General features: G+C 43.2%; 1 protein-coding gene across 3 annotated transcripts in view; it reads left to right on the top strand.

The window, feature by feature from the left end:
• Positions 1 to 2,743: 2,743 nt before the first annotated feature.
• The window catches only part of KITLG (KIT ligand), a 79,586-nt gene continuing 62,036 nt past the window's right edge, over positions 2,744 to 20,293 (top strand). Inside the window, exon 1 of one of the 3 annotated variants that reach the window (XM_081926610.1) lies at positions 2,744 to 2,932. In XM_081926610.1, the coding sequence (XP_081782736.1) occupies positions 2,918 to 2,932 (15 nt within the window). In that variant the 5' untranslated portion in view covers positions 2,744 to 2,917. The remainder of the gene's footprint in view (positions 2,933 to 20,293) is intronic. The other 2 variants (XM_081926609.1, XM_081926608.1) reach the window with 2 other exon arrangements.

Here is a 20,293-nt window from a genome sequence, read left to right as displayed (position 1 = left end):
AGTATACAGTCGTACCTTGGATCCCAAATGCCTTGGTACTCAGACGCTTTGGCTCCTGAACACTGCAAATTTGGAAGTGAGTTTTGGGGTTTGTGAACATTCTTTGGAACCCGAACGTCTGATGGGGCTTCTGCGGCTTCTGACTGGCTGCAGGAGCTTCCTCCAGCCAATCAGAAGCTATGCTTTGGTTTCTGAACATTTTGGAAGTCGAACAGATTCCATTCGACTTCCAAGGTACGACTGTATTTAAAGGGATGCCCAATGCTCAAACACACTTGAAAGAAAAGGAAGTGGTTGGGGGCATCCTTAAGGCACTGCTCTCCCTTGAGAGCATTTTCACAGGGTGCTTAGATTTTTAACGGGGAAGAGAAAGCGGAAGAGGACTCTTTGTTGTACAGATTGAAGTGAGCCTTCTGGCCAATGCATATTTTTACATCCATATATCAAGCCTGACGTGTGAAATTGCCCTTACAATGAATGTGAGCCTCTGCTACTGATTTTGTACATGAGTCAATATTGTTAATGTGGGAAAAAAAGCCAATTACTTCCCGTGGGGGTGGGGAATGCATTTTTTCATCAGTATAAACCGTACACATGTAGGAACTACAAAGCTGTAAAAATGGCCTTATTGGAGCACAACATTCAATACAGGATCTCAAAGCAGCTGTCTTATTACATAAGAATTTCAGAAACACTTGAAAGAGAAGTTGCTGAATTACAACTTATCACTAAACTGAAAACTATGGAGAGACCTGGTCTTAATAGAGATATTAGATTCCTGGCTCATTACATATGCTAATCATCTGCATACTATCCCTTGCTTTTTCCTGTAGGACTAATTGCAGTAATTGACAGTTGTCAACAGGTTTACCATACCAATTGAGTCAATCACCCATCTCCTACTACCCTCCTGAGAAAAACCCCACTCCACCCTCCCACTATATATAAGGGTCTGGTGACTTCTGTTTCAGTGTATCTGAAAAAGTGTGCATGCACACGAAAGCTCATACCAATAACAAACTTAGTTGGTCTCTAAGGTGCTACTGGACATTATATGCATATATATATATATATATGTTGTTTTGTTGTTGTTGTTTAGTCGTGTCTGACTCTTGGTGACCCCATGGACCAGAGCACGCCAGGCACTCCTGTCTTCCACTGCCTCCCGCAGTTTGGTCAAACTCATGCTGGTAGCTTCGAGAACACTATCCAACCATCTTGTCCTCTGTTGTCCCCTTCTCCTTGTGCCCTCCATCTTTCCCAACATCAGGGTCTTTTCCAGGGAGTCTTCTCTTCTCATGAGGTGGCCAAAGTATTGGTGTCTCAGCTTCAGGATCTTTCCTTCCAGTGAGCACTCAGGGCTGATTTCCTTAAGAATGGATAGGTTTGATACACACACACACACACACATACATATACATATATATACATATATTGACTGCATCAGACCAACACGGCTACCTACCTGAATCTGGAGCAGTGCATGTGAGTTGAATTGTCTTAAAAGTCTGCCCAGCGGCAGCTGGTGACCATCAGGGCTGGCAGGGTGGGAGTCAGGTATGCCAACAGTAGGTAGAGCCTGGGCCAATGATGGGCAGAGCCAAACAATTCCAGTTTTGTCCCCATCCTCCTTGCTACTGAGTTCTGCAAGGGCAACACTGAGACTGAGGAGGAGAAAACTGATAGCCAGTGTCATTTGCTGGACTGGATGCCAGTAAGAAGACAGGCAGGCAGGAGCTGGATGAGGGCAGCCTGAAGTTGTTAGGGCAGGGCCACATTTGCCTCAACTGTGTATGGCGATAATTTTCAGAGGCTGTTGTGGCGAAAAAGGGGAGAAATACAGTCTTGTGGCACCTGCAAGACTGTCCTTTTATTATGACATAACAGAATCACAGAATTGTAGAATTGGAAGGATCCCAAGGGTCATCTACTCCAGCCCTCTACAGTGCAGGAATCACAACTAAAGCCTCCCTGACAGACAGACAGCCAACTCGGCTTCAAAACTTCCAATGAGAGAGAGTCTGCCACCTTCTGAGGGAGTCCATTCCACCTTCCAACAGCAAGTTCTTCCTAATGTTTAGTCAGAATCTCCTTCCTTGTATTTTGAATCCTTGTATTTTCATCAGATGTACCCAAGCATTCACCTTGGATCTTGTAATTGCCTCTTAATGTCTTCTGGGCCTCTTCCTCCTCTTCTCCAGATTTTATGGCAAGTCTCAGATTGGAGCAGGGCGAAAAATAACACACACACAAAACTGTATGTGCCATCAAGGGCCTTGTAATCGCCCAGAGCACTTGATCAATGTCAATCAACTGCTTCATGACATGTGACAGACCTTTATGCTGACAGGGAAGGTGATGTGGAAGGAAACCCGCAGAGGGTGCAGTGGGCTCCTTTAATCCACCTCTCCCTCCCGTCTCCATAACTTCCCTCCTTCCCTCCTTTCTTTTCTGCCCGCCTGGCAGACAGACAGACAGACAGACAGCGCAAGCCTCCCTCTTGTAGCCTGGTGGCCTGATTCTGCTCTTGAGAGCTCCATCTCTCTGAAGTTCCCCAGGGCTTCCCCCGCCCTGGCAAAGAAAGCCTCGCAAGAAAGGCGTGTCCTCCTTGTCAGGATTGCTGCTGCTGCTGCGGGAGGCAGCTCGGAGCTATAAAAGCCCTGCTCAGAGGACGGCTTGGGCTTCACTCCCCGCCTCTGCTTGCTGCGAGAGCACCGAGGCCGTGCAGAGCCAAGCAGCGCCGCCGCCTGCCTGGGGGCAAAAGAGAAAGCGAGCGAGCGGAGACGCGCAGCCACCGAGGGCGCCGGGCAAGCCCAATGCGCGGACTAGGTGCCTTTGCAACATGCAGGAGCTACACATCAGCTAAACGGAGTTTGCACGCCGCTGCTGGGGCTGGATTGCAGCGCTCTCTTTCCTTATGAAGAAGGCACAAGTGAGTATCGCACGGGGGAAGTTATGCGCTCTTCTGGTATATATTTTTGCATGGATAGGTGGCGGCGGTGGGGAGATGGTCTCCTCTCCGGATGACTCAGAAAAGAGCAATCGCTCAGGGAACTCGGAGAACCCGCTCTTAGGCCGGAGTAGCGCTGCCTTCCTTCCTCGGGCACTTGTCTCAACCAAGAGAGACCTGCCTGGGGCTGTCGGAGTGCACGCTGAATGCTGAGCTGACAGGCGTCTGAGTCTGGGGAGTGTAGCAGGAGCTCTGAACTTCCTGCACGTGGATTTGGGTGGCACAGACATGGAAGTCGTCTCTGGGTTCCCAGCAGATGGGCATCGACCTATAGCGCTTGGGATGTGCTGATGATGAGCTAGCCCTCTGCCAGCTTGCTCTGGCCCAGAAGCACTGCGTCCGTTGCTCGCCAAGGCGCCTTCCCCACGACAGCGCTGTTCCCGAGTTTCGCGCAGCGAGACGCTGCCCTTATCTGTTCCTTCCTCCTTATCTGCACTGTCCTTTGTGCAATTTCGAGGGAAAGTTCCTTGCTGCACTGATAGGGCACTATTAATAGATGATGTATTACAGATGGTGTGAATAATGCACACACGAGATAAGCAGGTTTGCAAGCAGGCGCAAGGAACCTGTCCCCGCTGAAATTTTGCTGGGAGAGAGACACGCTGCTGCTTATTTCTGGCTTGCAGCAACTTCATTCAAACCTCCCGTTCTGTGCGCATCCCTTCCACGTACACTCGCATCTGTCACCACCAATACACTTCCATTTCTCTCTCCTTGCCCAGCCTTGCTTAATACTGTACATGGCTCTGTGCGCTTATTAGAACCCTCTTCCATTATTGCTTCCCAAGTTGCGCCCAAGTGGCGGGTAGTGTTATCTTACATATGAAGCAGAAGGTGTTTGCAGAGAAAGGAACCAGAAAATAATTGCTCTGGGATTTATATTTATTTTTTTATTGCTAACTGCAATAAGCTGCTTAAAGTGTGACATGAAGGGAATGGGTAGTGTGCAGAAGTTGTGTCTACTTTCCCTTACTATATGACACTTGGTTTTGTTCAACGTTTTCACATAACTGGTTCTTTCCTTTCCCCACCCCCTTATCGCAAAGCTGTGCTTACTTTCCTGCCAACTTCCTTCGGTACCTGCTGCTCTCTTGGCTCATTCCATTTTAGGTCTTTCATGTGTATCTAATAGGGGAAAGGATGCAGTGGATGCAAGAAAGGAAATAAGGTGGGAGGGGGGAATCAGGAAAATTCACTTGGGTAGATCGGTCCATTGGTTGCTCAAGAAGAATGAAACAGGGAGGCTCTGTATTTTATGTGACACTTAGCACTCAATTTTGGGAGCCTGAGATCTTAGGCACCCTGAAAGATTTAATACCTATTTGCAGGGTAGATTGATCTCTGACAGTCTTTGTAGTACTGTAGTACTGGAAAGTAAAAGTCCTACAAACTTTGGCTGTTTGGGGGTTGGCCTTTAATTGCCTGGTTTGAACCCAAAGTGCAGAGTTAGGCTGTATGCTGCAAACTTCCAGGTGTCTGAATCTGCTTAGAACTAAATGAGCACTCACAAGCTCTTCCAAAAGCTGGTTGCAATGTAATGAGGACAAGGGATTTGCTTTAAAAATAAAAACTTTAAACGGCAATGCCGGCTGAATCTCACTCCTAGACTAGAACTTGAGTCCTTTGGAAAAGGAAAGTTTATTTTTAATGTAATGTTAATGTTAACATTCCAGATTCCAGCAAAGCTGACATGATAGATCTCATCCCATTAATCTGAGGAAGGAGGCAGTTAGCTTTGGTGCTCTGGATCATATGGCTGAGCTCAGGAGTTCCTCACGGTGGCCTGTGGCAGCGTTTTGACTTATCAGAGAAGCATCCATCAGCCGCCACCACACTCTCAGCCTTCTTGCGAGCTGGAATTCAGTTTCAGGGATGTGGTCAGGCTGAGAGCAATATTTTTATTTTTGTCATTGGAAAAAATGGAGGGTGGGGGCCATTTGCCGAAAGATCTGTTCTCTTCTTGCTGAACAGTGTTAGATGTTAATCTAAGCCGAGAAGGGCAAAAACAAATGTCTGATTCCTTCGAAGAGATCAGAGTAGACGAGGCTTCAAGCAAGAAGAGGAAGTGCCTCTCCCCCCTCTCCCCACTTTAGAAAAAGTAACATTCCACACTCAAGGCAAGTGGAAACTAATCTGGTGGTGATAGTCAAGCACACCTGATTCCCCCCTGCTCCCTTTGTGTCATGCAAAAGAGTGCGAATGAAACGGATTAAACCAGAGGATGTTTCACCTGAGGTGTGGATGTAGGTTGATGTTAGTAAGCGCCTGCCTTTTGACCCGGGGAGAGGGGGGATTGTACTGAATGACCTCTAGGTGGCTTCAGAGTGTGATGTAAGCAGCCACTACATCATTCTACGTCAACCATTGTTTTATACCTTTCATCTTGCTTCTGTAATATGCCCTATTGTTCCCACCACATTTTCACCCAATGGCTTTTTGAAGAAAAAAAAGGAGGGTGAGAGAAACAAGGTGGATAAGGGAATAGCTTCTGCTACAAGGTCTTTGCATTAGGAATTTGTATTAAATATTTCAGGTCAGATTTTCAGCTTGATTCCAAAGGTCTTTTCTTGGAAGTAAGTCCTGCTGAGTTCAGTACTGAGCTCAGTAGGACCTAGTTCGTAGCAAGCATGCTTCGTATTGCACCCTAAGACTCTAATGCTAAGCATGCTTGATGGGAGTAAATCCCACTGAACTCAGTGAGACCTGTGTATTTATGAGCAGCTTTAAAAATAAAGTTTTTGAGCAACTAGTATGACTTACACAGAAGATCACCAGTTTTGTTGTTATTATGATTTTTAATCCTTAAAATTCATTATAGGACATATGCCAGATATGAACATGCTTATATATACAAATATGTGAGTATATCGTAACGTGGAAGTTTAACTCTTCTATTATGGTTAGGGGTACAGTTAGAAAAACAGATGCATATGAATAAAGTAGTTTGATGTGCAAGAGAAGAACTTCATTTATAGCAGCCTTGCTGTGTAGTTTGTGACCTCCCACACTTAAAGGAAAGAACCAAAGTAAGCTGGCACCACTTTTATCATATTGGAAAACACTTTTCATAACTGGGAACTGAGCATGTATGTACAAGATTTTATTATATGTTATGGTCTTTACAAAAATGTCTTTGTAGTAATGCCTTTTAAATTAACCATGTAGGATTCAAACATTCAGCTACTCATTTACAGTAAGCACACTGATGTAAGCACATTGAAGGATTACTTGGGTGAGAGGATTTGCAGGATGATAAGTTTAGTAAAAGAAACACTAGTACAAGAGGCAAATCTATACAGTTTTGACCCTATCATTCAAAACATTGAAGTTCTCACAGTAATCGTTGGAAACGTGTTTTAAGAAAAAAAGGGGGCAGGGGAGAATGAGTTTAGAAAATTTTGGACTTGCAAAAAAGCCCCTATTTTTACAGCTTCGATTCTGCAGCTAATATATTGGGAGAAGTGTGTGTGTGTTTTAAAAAGATACTGCAGCAATTGCACCAACTGTATGTCAGGCATTGAAATATGAGGGATAATAATGAATTTGGTGATAACTGCCCAGAGCCCGTCAGAAATTTGACCTGTTGGCTAGACTTGCAAACTTTAGGAGACCTTAGTAGTGGAAAAGAGCTAGAGGCAGAAAGAATACAGCTTTCTTTTGTTGAATGCGTACATTCATTGCCAGCAGTTATATGACCTTCAGGGCTTCTTAGCGAGGACAGTCCTGGTAGTGCAGCATTCTTGCTGTTGAAGAGGATCTTTGGAAATAAGCAGGCAGTGCAAACCATACCAGAATATTTCCTGAAGGAGAGCAGAAATAAAGGGAAGATGATATTATCACCACCACCACCACCACCACCATCATCATTATATCTTGCAAGACAAACCAAGACACCCATATTCCCATACCACTTGAAGGACTTGTGCACTTGATTCAGAAGCCTTCTTAAAGGCCCAATTTTTGTGACAAAGCAGTCTTTGCTTTGGGAAATGAGAGCTGTACTCATAAAGGGGCAGCTAAACTTATTGACCTGGTCTGGATCTAGACGTGCCCAAGATGTGACTCAGCTTTTTGTTTAGTCATCTTAGTCGTGTTTGACTCTCCGTGACCTGACCCCATGAACCAGAGCATGCCTTGGAAACTCTCACTTGCTTCTCAAATCTCCGTTTTTATGTCCATGGAGTTTTCTTGGCAAAATACTGGAGTGGTTTGCCAGTTCCTTCTCCAGGTGGATCACATTTAGTCTAAACTCTCGGTTATGACCTGTCTGTCTTGGGTGGCCCTGCACGGCATAGTTGAGAGCTTCTTGGAGTTATTCAAGCCCCTTCGCCACGACAAGGTAGTGATCCATGAAGGGGGTGATTCAGCTAAATGTGTTGTAAACTCATACTGTACAGGGAAATCCAGTAGGGAAAGACGGGACTCCACAGCACCATCTGGTGTCACATTGTTATATCGCATATACAACACATATAAAACACTTTCTCTTTACCAATCCAGCTGAGTCCCTGTAGTACTGAAATGCCACTTTGTTCTCCTAATAGCCTAATAATAAAAAGAATACCAAAGAGAACGCCTGGGGTGAGAGGCAGCACCTCCTTGAGAATCAGAGGAGAAGGTTCAAAGATTCAATGATTATGCCCAGATGCAAAAGAGCTGAGCTGGAAATAAGTTTGGGTTTTCAGTTTCTATGTGAGCCCAAGTGAGACACCTGACTATTGCAGGCATAATCCTAGACCAATAAAGTGTGATCTTGGTGTCTGGCCATTTGTTTGTATGCTTATGTTTAAAACTCAGTGACAGTTTCTTCCCTCCCCCTTAAAAAAACAAACAAACCTCTGGCTTTGTTTTTCAGGGCTTGGTTTGGACCAGCAGTAAGCTTCCGAATCTTTTTTCAGTATCGGTGCTTAGGTTTTGGAAAAAAGCATAATAGTAAATAAATGTGTCTTTAATCGGTGCTGAGGGAATTTTCCTTGGAATTCGTGGCTGCAACCAACCCTCCCACAGTTCAGAGGACTTCTTGCACCCCAACTGTCTGCACAAAATCTGTGATCCTTTAGCAGGGTTCATTTCTTTTATAACTCCAGCAGAACCCCATTATCTAATTCAGGCACATGTTCTTGAAATGAGTGTTCTAACACCTTATGCAACATTTCAATGATGGATGAGCCATGATAGTCCTGAGAGTCCTGTGCTGGAAGCTTGCTATTGTTGTAGCTTTTGCATGACTCAGCAATGCATGGTGTTATTCCATCTTTATACAATGCCATAGGGGAAGCTGTTATTCCATCCAGGAAACCAGCTCAGGAGTTGTACAACATAGGATGCATAGGTTAAAATTGAACGTACATTAAAAATTGGCACCTGCTACAAAGAAAGCATATAAAACCAGTTCACAGTCTTTCTGTTGAATGCTGTGGGGCGATGCCACCATGAAAGAGAGACAGGATAAATATTATGTTGAAGGAGAGCTTCATTTCTGCACATCCTTCCATTTACTTAGCACGTCATTTTAAAAATGCCTATCATTTTAATTAAACTGGTGAATTTCTTATTTTAATAGGGCACTTAAGGGGCGTATCTGGCAAATAAAAAAGAATATTTTTGATCCAAAGTCTTTGTAATGACCGAAACTTGTGTAAGTGTGAATATTAGTTCTTTTATTAGTTAAAAAACTCATTTGGAAATGAACTGAATAACTGCTGGAGGGCATGTGTATGGGGAGCACAGAGATGTAATCTTCATTGAATAATTGATTTTAAAACTGCAAGCATCCACAGGTTGTAATTCTCAAGCTACTCATTTTGGCATTGATCCATGAAGGCCATCAGGTCTGCTACTAAGAAATTAGTTGGAGATCTGAAACCAAGGTTTCTTAAAACATGAGTTATACTGGCTAAAATGCTTTCCTGGCCGCTTAGAATAACCTCTAAGGTATGTGGGGAAGATAGGAGCTGAACCGCAATGGTTTTGTTGGGAAGACGTTACTGTTTCAAAATACAGTTTATAAGTGATTTGATGTGAGTAACTTCCGTTCTATCACGTTCATAGAGTTTGTCTGCACTACTGCTGGCCTGGGAATCATTTCTGTGGCTTTGGCGTGCAAGAGTTACAGCTCATTTTTCTGTGTCTTGTCTTTTCATGTATCCTTCCCTCCTACCGAGGCTCTCCTCTGACTCCTTTTTGGGATATACAGGGTGGTATTCAATGTTAGTCCTACTCAAAATAGACTCGTTGATGTTAATGGACACGACTAACTTGGGTTTATTCATTTCAGTGGGTCTGGTCTGTGTTGGACTTAGTTGCATAAAACCCACTGGGTTTGCATGACAGTAGCTGGCCTATCCTCAGGCATGTTGGATAGAAGCTTCTTGGCTATTTCATACCTAAATCAAGTTTAGTGAAAAGCTGTGTGTGGAGGGAAACCAGGAAAATACAAGGTGGGGCAGAGGTGAGACACCTTGCATTCTATCATTTTGTGTGGGGGGAGAGTGGACAAAGGTGTTAAAAGGACAACAAACTCCTACAGTGGCAAATGCTTTTCCATTGGATTCATGCAAAATCCATATAGCTGACTCGCAACTTGCACAGTGGTTATGCTCCAGGGGTGGTGCATAAAGCCAAAATCATGTACAGTATAGTCAAAAGAACCCTGAAATTGCCCCCTCCCTTTCTGAAGCTGGTACACTGAGCATGCCTTGCTGGTGCTACCTCACCCCAAGGTGGAGAGCTTTTAAGGTCTCCGCTTTGCTTACTGGGCTTTTGGAAGCTCTCGTGCAGACTGTGGAAGGCTCATGCAAGATCTTGGATGACCCTGTGAGATCTCATGAGAGCTTCCCAGAGCCCAGTAAGCAAGGTGAAGAGCCTAAAAGATCTTCCTGTGCCTTGCATGCATTTAATTTGTGCCATGTCAGCTGGCCAGACTCCAACCACGTAAATCTGCAATCGAGCATGTTAAAGACGCAAAAGTTGTGAGTCAGCCGTACATATTTTGTAGTGACCTACAGTGGTTAGATAAATGCATTCTCTCTCCTCTCTCTCTCCCTCTCTCTCTCTCTCTCTCTCTCTCTCTCTCTCTCTCTCTTTCTCATGATTGGGGCTGAGGGACTTGGAGATTTATAAAATGATGCGTGGCTCAGAGAAAGAGAAGGTGTTATTCCTCTCTCATATAACGCTAGAGCCTGGGATGATCCAACAAAGTGGAATAAGGGAGCATTCAAGACAGACACAAGGATGTATTTACACATAGGGCAAAGTTAACTTCTGGAAGTTGCTGCTCAGGATATGGCATCTGCTACCTACATAGATGGCTTTTTTCAAGGGAATGAGAAAAAAGTGTGTGCAACAATGGCATACAATGCACTTCAGAGGGAAGGTCATTCCAAAGCCAGGGAACCACCATAGAACCAGCTCTCTCATATTCCCCTTCCCCTCAAACCATAGAGTTCGGTGGCAGTGCCATTAACACCCAGACAGGTCAGTTCAAAGGAGCTCCTCCTCCTTGAGGGTTTCCCAGAGGCATCTGGTAAATAATTAATGTGGAAATCAGGATACTGAAATGGATAGGCCTTTTGGCTGATCTAGTAGACTTCTTCTTGTGTTCTTATTACTCTGGGATAGCATGGAGAGTGGCAACTGAGTAACCCACCTTTGGTTATGAGATATGAGGAAGCAGTAGTTGAGGTGGACATCAACATCTAGGTAGATGCTGTAAATGCAAGGCTAAACAAGATTCCAAGAGTGTGCTATTGACAGGGTGAGTTTTTTTGTGTTTTTGTTTATCTAGTAATTTCCCAAATTCTGAGTCAACTCCTAGAATTGGGTCAGGCTCAACAGGTTGCTGGGAAAGAGAAGGCAAGAGAAAAGGTACGCTTGCTCTGTTGGCTTAATTTAACTTGGGGACATTGGTAAATTGCTTATGTAAACCACTTAAGGTTTTTAAATTATTAAATTAAGTGGTGTAAAAACTGCATAAATGAACAAACAGGATCAAGTTGGCACTGCCTTTTTTTAAATAATCGGATTACTCAGTTTAGGGGGAGAAGAGGACAGGTGTTGCCAACTGGGTTGAATATTCTTCCATTATTCTTCCAAATAACCTACAAAGGTTCATCCCAGCTTCTGCACTTGGGTCCTGTTTGCAGACTTCCCATGAGCATCTGGCAGCCCTTTGTGAGAAGAGGATGCTGAACTAGATGAACCTTTGGCCGGATCCAGCAGGGATCTTTTTATGTTCATCTGCTGGGCATCCAGAGGAGGGCCTTCTTTGTTGGTGGTGCAACTGTGTGGAATGCTGTCCCTGTTGAGATCAGAGCCAGATACCAACAGTGCTGTGTTGCTATGATGGGAACCAGTTTAGTATTTCTTTGTAAATGAGGAGTGGTGTAAGAATCATTTCAATCCATCAATCAATAAAATTCCCGTAATGGGAAAGATCAGAGCAAGGGTTTGCGTTGAAGGTTGGGAGATGGGAAAATGCCAAAGCGATAAGCTGTAGAGCAGAGTGACCAACTCACAAGTTTGAGGGGCTCCTAATCATATTTCACTGAGACTCAAAGACTCTTATCCATTTGGCAGCAGTTGGTAGAAAGCTAATTGTAAAATAAAAGCCTGTTCATTTCGCCCCCTGGGTATGCTGAGCACATGAAAGGTGGCGGGGTGGGGTCTGTGTCATATGTGTACATGACATATGCACATAGGTTGTGTGCCTGCACAATTGGGAAAACAGTCAGGCAAACTGCCAGCATTTATTTTTATCTACTTGTCCACTTTTGATATATTTAAATAGAGCATATTTATTTATTTAACTGTGTTTATGTAGCTGCCCTGTAGCAGGAGTTCTCTGGGCAGCTCCTGATCACATATATGCATTGGAAGTCAATATTCGAATGGCTAGATGGATGGATGGATGAATTGGTAGCCCTGGTGCAGAAAAGTTGGTGAATGCCTGGTGTCATGAGAGCACTTGGGATGCATTCAGGGTCACAAACCATCTGTAGGGCATCACATTGATTATCCTCATTGTAGAGAATATTTGGCACAGGATGTTTTCCCTTGGCTGCATAGATTTGAGTGTCCTCACATTTGTGGAACAAACCTCTCTCTCTCTCTCTCTCTCTCTCTCTCTCTCTCTCTCTCTCTCTCTCTCTCTCTCTCACACACACACACACACACACACACTCTTTCCTCACCTCCACTTATGGATGAGAGGAGACAACATTGTGTAGCAGAAATATACACATACTAATCCTATGAACTTACAGTTTGAGCACACATAAGGATTTCACAAATAGCCAAGTGAGCAGATGTTGGTTGGGGGAAGGACTTGCTGCAGTGACGAGCCTCCTCATCTCTTCCCCACATCATGTGTGTCCACTGTATAAGTGTTGTGTTCTTGCATATTTTCTTTTAGTAAGAAAGCTAACGATGCTCAAGTCATTTGTTTTCAAAGCAGCAAGTGTGTATTCAAACCATGCTCCTTTCACTAACAGAGTGCAATCGTACACATGTAAGTCCCAATCTGTAGACATGCATAGTAGGATTGAACTCTTTGAGTATTATTTCTGACTTAATCATATCCCAAAGACAAAGAAACAACAAAATAAATTTGGATTTTTATCTTTTTAAAGAATTTGTTCTTGTAGAATAAATAGATTTTTAAGGGGGGGGGACCGTAAGTGTCCAAAAACCACAATGTTTTCACCATGTGTTCCATTTAATGTGCCAATAGTATTGATGGTAATGAAATGCTAAGCTGATGAACGACCGTTGTTGTGCTTATGGATGTATTAATGGATTTGTGTGAGTTTTCCTGCCATGTCTGGCTTTTCCCGACATCACTTTTCTCTCTCTCCAAATCCTTCCTCACGTTTCCCACCCTGCTGCGCTGCTCCTTGCCATGGCGACTCACACTAATACTTCTAGAAATTGTATCTCCTCAGGGATGTTCCTGCTGACCTTGTTTATACTCTGAACATCCCTAGATTTTTTTCTGTTCGACTGACACCTAGATTAGGAATTGTAAATGGAATTATATTGTGTGAAAACAGCAATTTCTTGTGGTTTGAAGGATTGTGTTTGAAGCTTAATAGAAGGGAGCCCAGGGTGCCACTGGTAAACAGATGTTCAGGTTTATTGAAAGGTTTGCAACAGAATAAGGCTGAGATGAGAACAGTTGTAGCACGTTGTATAAAAAGGAACTGACCTGTGAAAATTCTAAAACACTGTTGGGGGGAAAGGAATGACTTTATTCATTACTCTGCTGTATATCTAACTGAGAATAATTTTTTTGAAGTTCCGCTGATCTAATATTTTCTATAGTAGCATCTGGTGCATATCAGCAGTTGACTGTGTGTAGTCATCAAATTTGTATCCCTACCTCACCTAGAAGGAATGCAAGGTGGCACACAACAATTCTCCCCACAACAATCCTCTCAGGTGTTGTTTCCACCTCCCAAAAAATTATTCCGCTTTGGTAAAGTAAGAACTGCCATGTGTCTCTCTGCGTGAAATCACAGAGAACTGCTGACTGGCAGTACAGTGGTACCTTGGTTGTCGAACGGCTTGGCTCCCAAACAAATTGGCTCCCGAAAACCCAGAAGTGAGTGTTCCGGCTTGCGAATGTTTTTTGGAAGTCAAACGTCTGATGCAGCTTCTGATTGAGTGCAGGGATGCTCCTGCAGCCAATAGGAAGTCACTCCTTGGTTTTCGAACAGTTCTGAGAGTCGAACAGACTCCTGGAACGGATTCTGTTTGACAGCCAAGGTTCCACTGTATAGGCCATGATGGGGAGATTCTGGCTTGGGTTCAGATGCATTCCTGTTGCCCCCAGAAATCTCCCCAGGTATTCGCCACCCTTTTCAAGTGCTGTTTGCATGGCTAGAATGTTTCCTTCAACCATATCAGTGGCTCGGTCTTACCCAGATAGAGACACGTTGGTCTTTTCTTTTCATGCAGGCATTAAGTTGGTTTTTTGAGGGGGAGGGAAGACGTGACATTTGGGAAGGGTCTCAAAGTGTGGCTGCTCTTCTCACATGTTAATGATTTATCTGTGAGTAATATGTACATAGGGCTTGTACACTGGTACCTTGGGTTACATACGCTTCAGGCTGCAGACGCTTCAGGTTACAGACTCTGCTAACCCAGAAATAGTGCTTCAGGTTAAGAACTTTGCTTCAGGATAAGAATAGAAATCGTGCTCTGGCAGCAGCGGGAGGCCCCATTAGTTAAAGTGGTGCTTCAGGTTAAGAACAGTTTCAGGTTAAGAACAGACCTCCGGAAGGAATTAAGTACTTAACCCAAGGTACCACTGTATGTCCCAACATTTGAATTAGTGATTCTGCAGGAAGGTTCCAGTTAGCAAAAGAACACTGGAGCACTTACAGTCCTTGACTCAATCAATGGGTTGGATTGGAACTAACGCCAAACCATATTTTAGCTTTTATGAGAACAAGTTTCACAGAGCTTGGGCTGGTATACCTTGCTGTGACTGCGTGGAAGAGCTCAAAAGCTTTGAGTTCTTTATTATTAGCCACATGTCATCAAAACCCTAAACTGTGATTTGTTGTAGTTATAGCTAGTTGAAACAAGCCTTCATAAACTATGGTTTGAAGTTACCTTGTACTGTATTAACATACGATAGTTAAGATTAATTACAGTTTGTGGGGGGTTTTTAATGGCATGGCAAGTTTCTAATATTGATCCTGTGCCCATGCTGGATGAAAATATGGGATGGAAATGTTGCTGAGCCCAAGGCTCAGTGTGACTCATATTCATAACACTATTTGAGGAAATTGTTTTTCAAAACTGTGGATGTTAGGAAAAAGTTGCATACAAAATGTGTACATTAGGAGAAAATATTGTAGCACTAAAGTGCTGATTATTTTTCATGTGTTTTTAAAGCAAAATTTGAGAGTCACCCATCCCTACTTTGAATGGAAATCTACCCCAGGTCTTTGTCAAGGCCTTTGGAAGGTAGTGAGACCTGAAATGAACCAGTCAGTTAGAATCTGTTTGTCTCCTGTTGCTACTTGATCTTCTGTATTTTAAAGAAGTTTTATGGTGTTTCAATTATTAGGTATATGTGTTTATTGTTTTCTTGACCTGTTTTACTGTTGTGTTCTCACCCTGGAACCAGTAGGTGAAGGGTGAGTTTGAAATATCAATAAATAAATAAATTCAGATTCAAAATTGCTGTGATCCCTCCAGATTGATAGTCAAAGCTCCCACATACTTTCCTTCAAGTTATAGGGTGGATTTTTTTAGGAGGAAGGGAAGTAGCCTGATTGATCAGCATTGCTATTTTGATCAACAAAATGACATTAATTTGGTTAGCTAACTAATTTTGCAGATCTAATTGCAGCACAATGATGCCAGAATACATTCTTAGCAATACATAATACAGATATACATATTCATACTGTATTCTAAATCTAGAATGCATTATAGACTATCCAATAGTACTTTTCAAAAATGGAACAAGTTTGTCAACCAGAAAAATGAAAAATGAAGCAAGCGGTCAGTTTGCTTATGAGCAAAATCTTGTTGTATGCATTTGCTCATGTGTAAAAGTTAAAAATGTTGCAGCCTTATGAAGTTCCTGCACTGCAAAGTTACTAGTCAGTTCTCATCTGCTGGCTGTGCTGGAAATAGCAGTTTTCAAAATTATGCAAGCAGAGATCTATAGTTGCATAAGTTCACGCGCAAACATGCTTATAACATCAAGCAATGGGGAGGAGGGAAGCTGTTTAAATTTGCAGATTGCTCTTTTGGTCTCCTCTTCTGTTCATTTACCGCAAGTTGTGAATCACTGCGAGCAAGCACTCCGAATTATTACTAATCCCATTCACATTTTCTATGCCTGAAAAAGCTGTGTCGGACTTTTTTTTTAAATTGGTTTTTATTTCAAAGGTGTATGTAAGGCTAGCACATATCTTCTTTCCTAAAAAAATTTACTCTCTCGGCTGGCAAAGCAGTACAATGAAAATTAACTGCCTGTATGACAGTTCCCCCCCCCCCGATACCGCTAATGACCTATCTTTCCCCCCACCTCTCCCTCTTCTATGCATTGCACTCCTTAGACCGAGGTTTAAAAATAAACCTGCTACATTATACATGTAAGATAGTGGGCACAGTTGCAATCATACCAGAGAGAGCACAGTAAAGTGGCTATATTCTGCTCTGTGTCATATGAGCAGTAAAAAGGAAGTGGGGCGAGGGAAGAGAAAAGCAGCAGCAGCCCATAATAAGCCTTGTCCTACTACAACCCTTGCCTGGTCAGAGAGAAACATGCTGTGAACATTTGCCGTTTTGTTGAGTGAGGGACAGAATTGAGAAAGAGATAACAAGCTATTTCTAGGTGCCCTTTCTGATGCTGTGGTGTGGGACATTAACACTATCTTATTTCTATCCCACCTTTTTCTCCAGGGAGCTGAATTTGGCACACATGGTTCTCCCTCTCCTCATTTAATCCCTCCAACAACCCTGTGATGTAGGTCAGGTGGAGAGGCAGTGGCTGGCCTAAGGTCACCTACAGAGCTTCACGGCCGAGTGGGGATTTGAACCCTGGTCTCCCAGGTCCTAGTCTGACACACTAAAGCACTACATCGTTCTGCCTGGACACTGAGGTCCAGCGCCGAGGGCCTTCTGGCAGTTCCCTCACTGTGAGAAGCGAAGTTACAGGGAACCAGGCAGAGGGCCTTTTCGATAGTGGTGCCCGCCCTGTGGAACGCCCTCGCATCAGGTGTCAAAGAAATAAACAACTACCAGACTTTTAGGAGACATCTGAAGGCAGCCCTGTTTAGAGAAGATTTTAATATCTGAAGTACTATTGTATATTAATATTTTGTTGGAAGCTGCCCAGAGTGGCTGGGGAAATGCAGCCAGATGGGCAGGGTATAAATTATTATTATTATTAATTATTATTATTACACTGCAGAACAAATGGTGCTTGTTTGTTGATTGTTGCACATAACCATGTTGGAGGAGTGGGTAGGTGTGAGAAGGCAAGGACAATCCTTCTTCCACCCTCCTTTCCCCACTGTGATCTCTTCTCTTTTCTTTTTAGAGGATACAGATGGGGTGTTGAGGAAGGAAGCCTTTAGGGCATTCAGTAAAAAGATGAGGGTGTCCAACTGATCTGTTCCACAGAATTGAGATATCACTTGGCAGAACCATTGGTCTTACATTTCCTTGACAGAGAGTAAAGAACACTCCTTTTCCCATGCTGGTACAGTGGACGCTCAGGTTGCCAACGTGATCCATGCAGGAGGCACGTTCGCAACCTGTGGTTTCTGCAACCCACAGCACTGCGTCTCCGCATGCACGGGTTGTGATTCGGCACTTCTGCACATGTGCAAAGCGCGATTTAGTACTTCTGTATATGGAACAACATCTTTATAAAGCATTAGTTCTGTCCACGCTGTAGCCAAGAGGCCTTGTGCAATGAATTCTGTTGTTCCAGTATCTAATGCAATAATTACACAGCAACTCCTTTTTAAAACTGTTACAGATTTGGATGTCAACTCTTGTTTGAACTGAATAGCAACTGAGCAGCAAAAAAATAAAATAAAATAAAATAAAAATTATATGCTTTGAGTCGTATGTGGGAGGGTGAACAATAGGCAGCCAGCTTAATTTAGAAAACTTGTATAATATTACTTGGCACACTCCCTCTCTGGATTTTTTTTAAAACCTCACGTACAAACTAAGCTTCCATAGAGAAGAATGTGCAGAATTCCTTCTGTGGAATAATTTTTGAGTATTTGAAATTGGCACCTGTTTTAAGTTATGACATCTCTTGTATGTTTTATAAAGATTTTCTATTGACATGTTTTTGTTCCAGAGCAAGCAAACTTTATCTTCACTGATTACAAATCCATAAACTGTAATCCAGAACTCTGCATGCTCAGGGAGTTCCTACTGTTAACTTTGACAATAAATTATGGCAGCATGAAAGATCTGCTAGCTTCTCCTGATGGAGTTCATTCAAACATGTGGTCCTCTACAATGCCTGTCATCACTGACCATTGAGCATGCTGGGAGTGAAGGGAGTTGAAGCCTTCCAACATCTGGAGGGCCACAATATCCTCAATATGACTGTTCTTCTTTTTTGCCAGACTACAAAAAGGTATCTGGGGGAATTTCCCCTGTTTTCTCTGGTGGGTGGGGCTTGAACTCTCATCTCCAGCTTCCAAATCGTATGCCCTGCAGCGCTTGTGTGCTGTGTACATCCTTACTATGTGTCCTGGCCCCTCTCCTGGGCTGCTTGCAAAACAGCCTTTCCCCTAGGTGGGCCTTGAGTCCCATTCCAGGTGTGCTATGTGTGTGCTATGTGTGTGCAGGTGTCCTGCCCAGAGAACCTTGTGGGTACCGTGGTTTGTCTTCTTGTTCCTCAGCTCGCTTTTGAAAAAATCACTTACCTGTGCTTGTGAAGAATATAAGGGGATTCAAAGTGCTCCATGTCGCAATGCCTGGAGCCTAGCTGTACTGGGGTTGTTGCTAGAACACAGGGAGTCCTTTTCTTTTTCTCTTTTAGTCCTCCCAGAATGATTGCCAGGTGTCAGTCGTCTCTTATTTCAGAGCACTTAAGTTCCTTAAGACACTTCAGAAGAGATGCAACAAATCCAGTGTCTCTTACTCTGAAAATTTCCTGCAACCCTGCACTTGACAAACACAAAGTAATCCTTTGTGGCATTTCTTGACTATCACCTGCTTTTTGTAATGCCTAATACCACTTTCTCTCTGCCCAAGCTATCTCTCTCTCAAGATCAGTTACATTTCTTGTATCCAGTCATCCAGGCAAGACCTATCCAACCAGGAGTATCCAACATGGTGCCCTCCATAAGGTGTTAGACTCCAACTCCCATCAGCTTCAACCAACATAGCCAATGATTAGGGATGATTGGAGTTGTAGTCCAACAAAATCTGGAGGGTGCCACATATTTTTTATTAGGCAATATCCTTTGGCTATTTTTCTTCCTTATGATGATTGGTGAAGAAAGAGCTTGTAGACCATAGGAGATCCTGATATGAAGGAGCAGTTGTACTTTGCATTGCATATCCACATGCTCATGGAAAGGGTGGCCCTGACTCCCACCAGCATAAAGCAGGGAGGTGGTTTTGGTCAATTTCTCTTCCTCTTGCAACCTCCTGAGTCCTCTTTAAATCTGTTTTAGAGCACTGGGAATGCTCTAGAACAGTACAGGAGGCAGCATAGCAGGGGCTGAGCAAACACCTGGAAAAAACGAATTCCCTTTCTTTGTGTGAGTCTCTGTTGCAGCCATGGCTAATCCTTAATCGGGGCAAGGGCCGCTTTGACACACGGCCAACTCTCTGTGGGGCAAATTTCAAAGGAGACCTGGCAAGGACTCCCCTTCTCAGGATTGCCTTCCAAAAGTCAGTCACTTAAAAAGATATTAATATTTCTTAAATTTGGGTTGTTTTGTTGTTGTTGTTTAAAAAATCAAGGACCCTTGCCTTCACAGAAGGACTTTTGGGTCTTGTGAATGAAGCCTCATCTCTTAATCTCTGTGGTCCTTCTGCATTGGAGACTTTCATACAGTCAGTTTCCTTTCCTTATTATTTTCTATATTTGAAACAGCTGATTGACAATGACTTTTGCAGATTCTACATTTTTGAAACACGACTTTGTCAACTGTTACTTGGCTTATCTCCTTCCTCACCAGACGCATTTCAAAAGCTCCTTTTCCAGAAATGTCATCCCATGTTTAGCACAGGGAACGTGAAAATTATCAAGACGTCTCAGAGATGGTGACTTGTCTATCACCTTATTTTGTCTGTAACATTTTAACACATTTTTGCACATAAATTGTGACTACCGGGCTGTTCCTGAGGCCCAATTTAATCAGAACCACATTGGATAAGATGAGTCACCTTCAGTTTCTGTAGTTCACAAAATTATTCTATAGCTTCTAATGGCAGCCACATAATCTGACATCTGAAGGCAGCCCTGTTTAGGGAAGCTTTTAATGTTTGATGGACAACTGTATTTTAGTACAGCTGAGTGGCTGAGGGGACCCGGCCAGATGGGCAGGGTATAAATTATTATCATTAATAATAATAATAATAATAATAATAATAATAATAATAATAATTTTATTAGGGTGGTGGCAGCGGCAACATATGGAAATTTCAGTTCCTACTACAGGGTCAAAAACTGGGGGTGGGGGGTGCAGTGGGAAGCCTCAATTGAAATATGTAAATATTAGTCCCTGTCTGTTTACACAAGTCTGCACCTAACAATTGTTAGTTTGTGCGGGTTTT

Source organism: Podarcis melisellensis, assembly GCF_964234715.1.
Source record: "Podarcis melisellensis genome assembly, chromosome: 10".
In the NCBI taxonomy this organism is placed as follows: domain Eukaryota; kingdom Metazoa; phylum Chordata; class Lepidosauria; order Squamata; family Lacertidae; genus Podarcis; species Podarcis melisellensis.
This window is presented reverse-complemented; position numbering and strand designations above follow the sequence as displayed.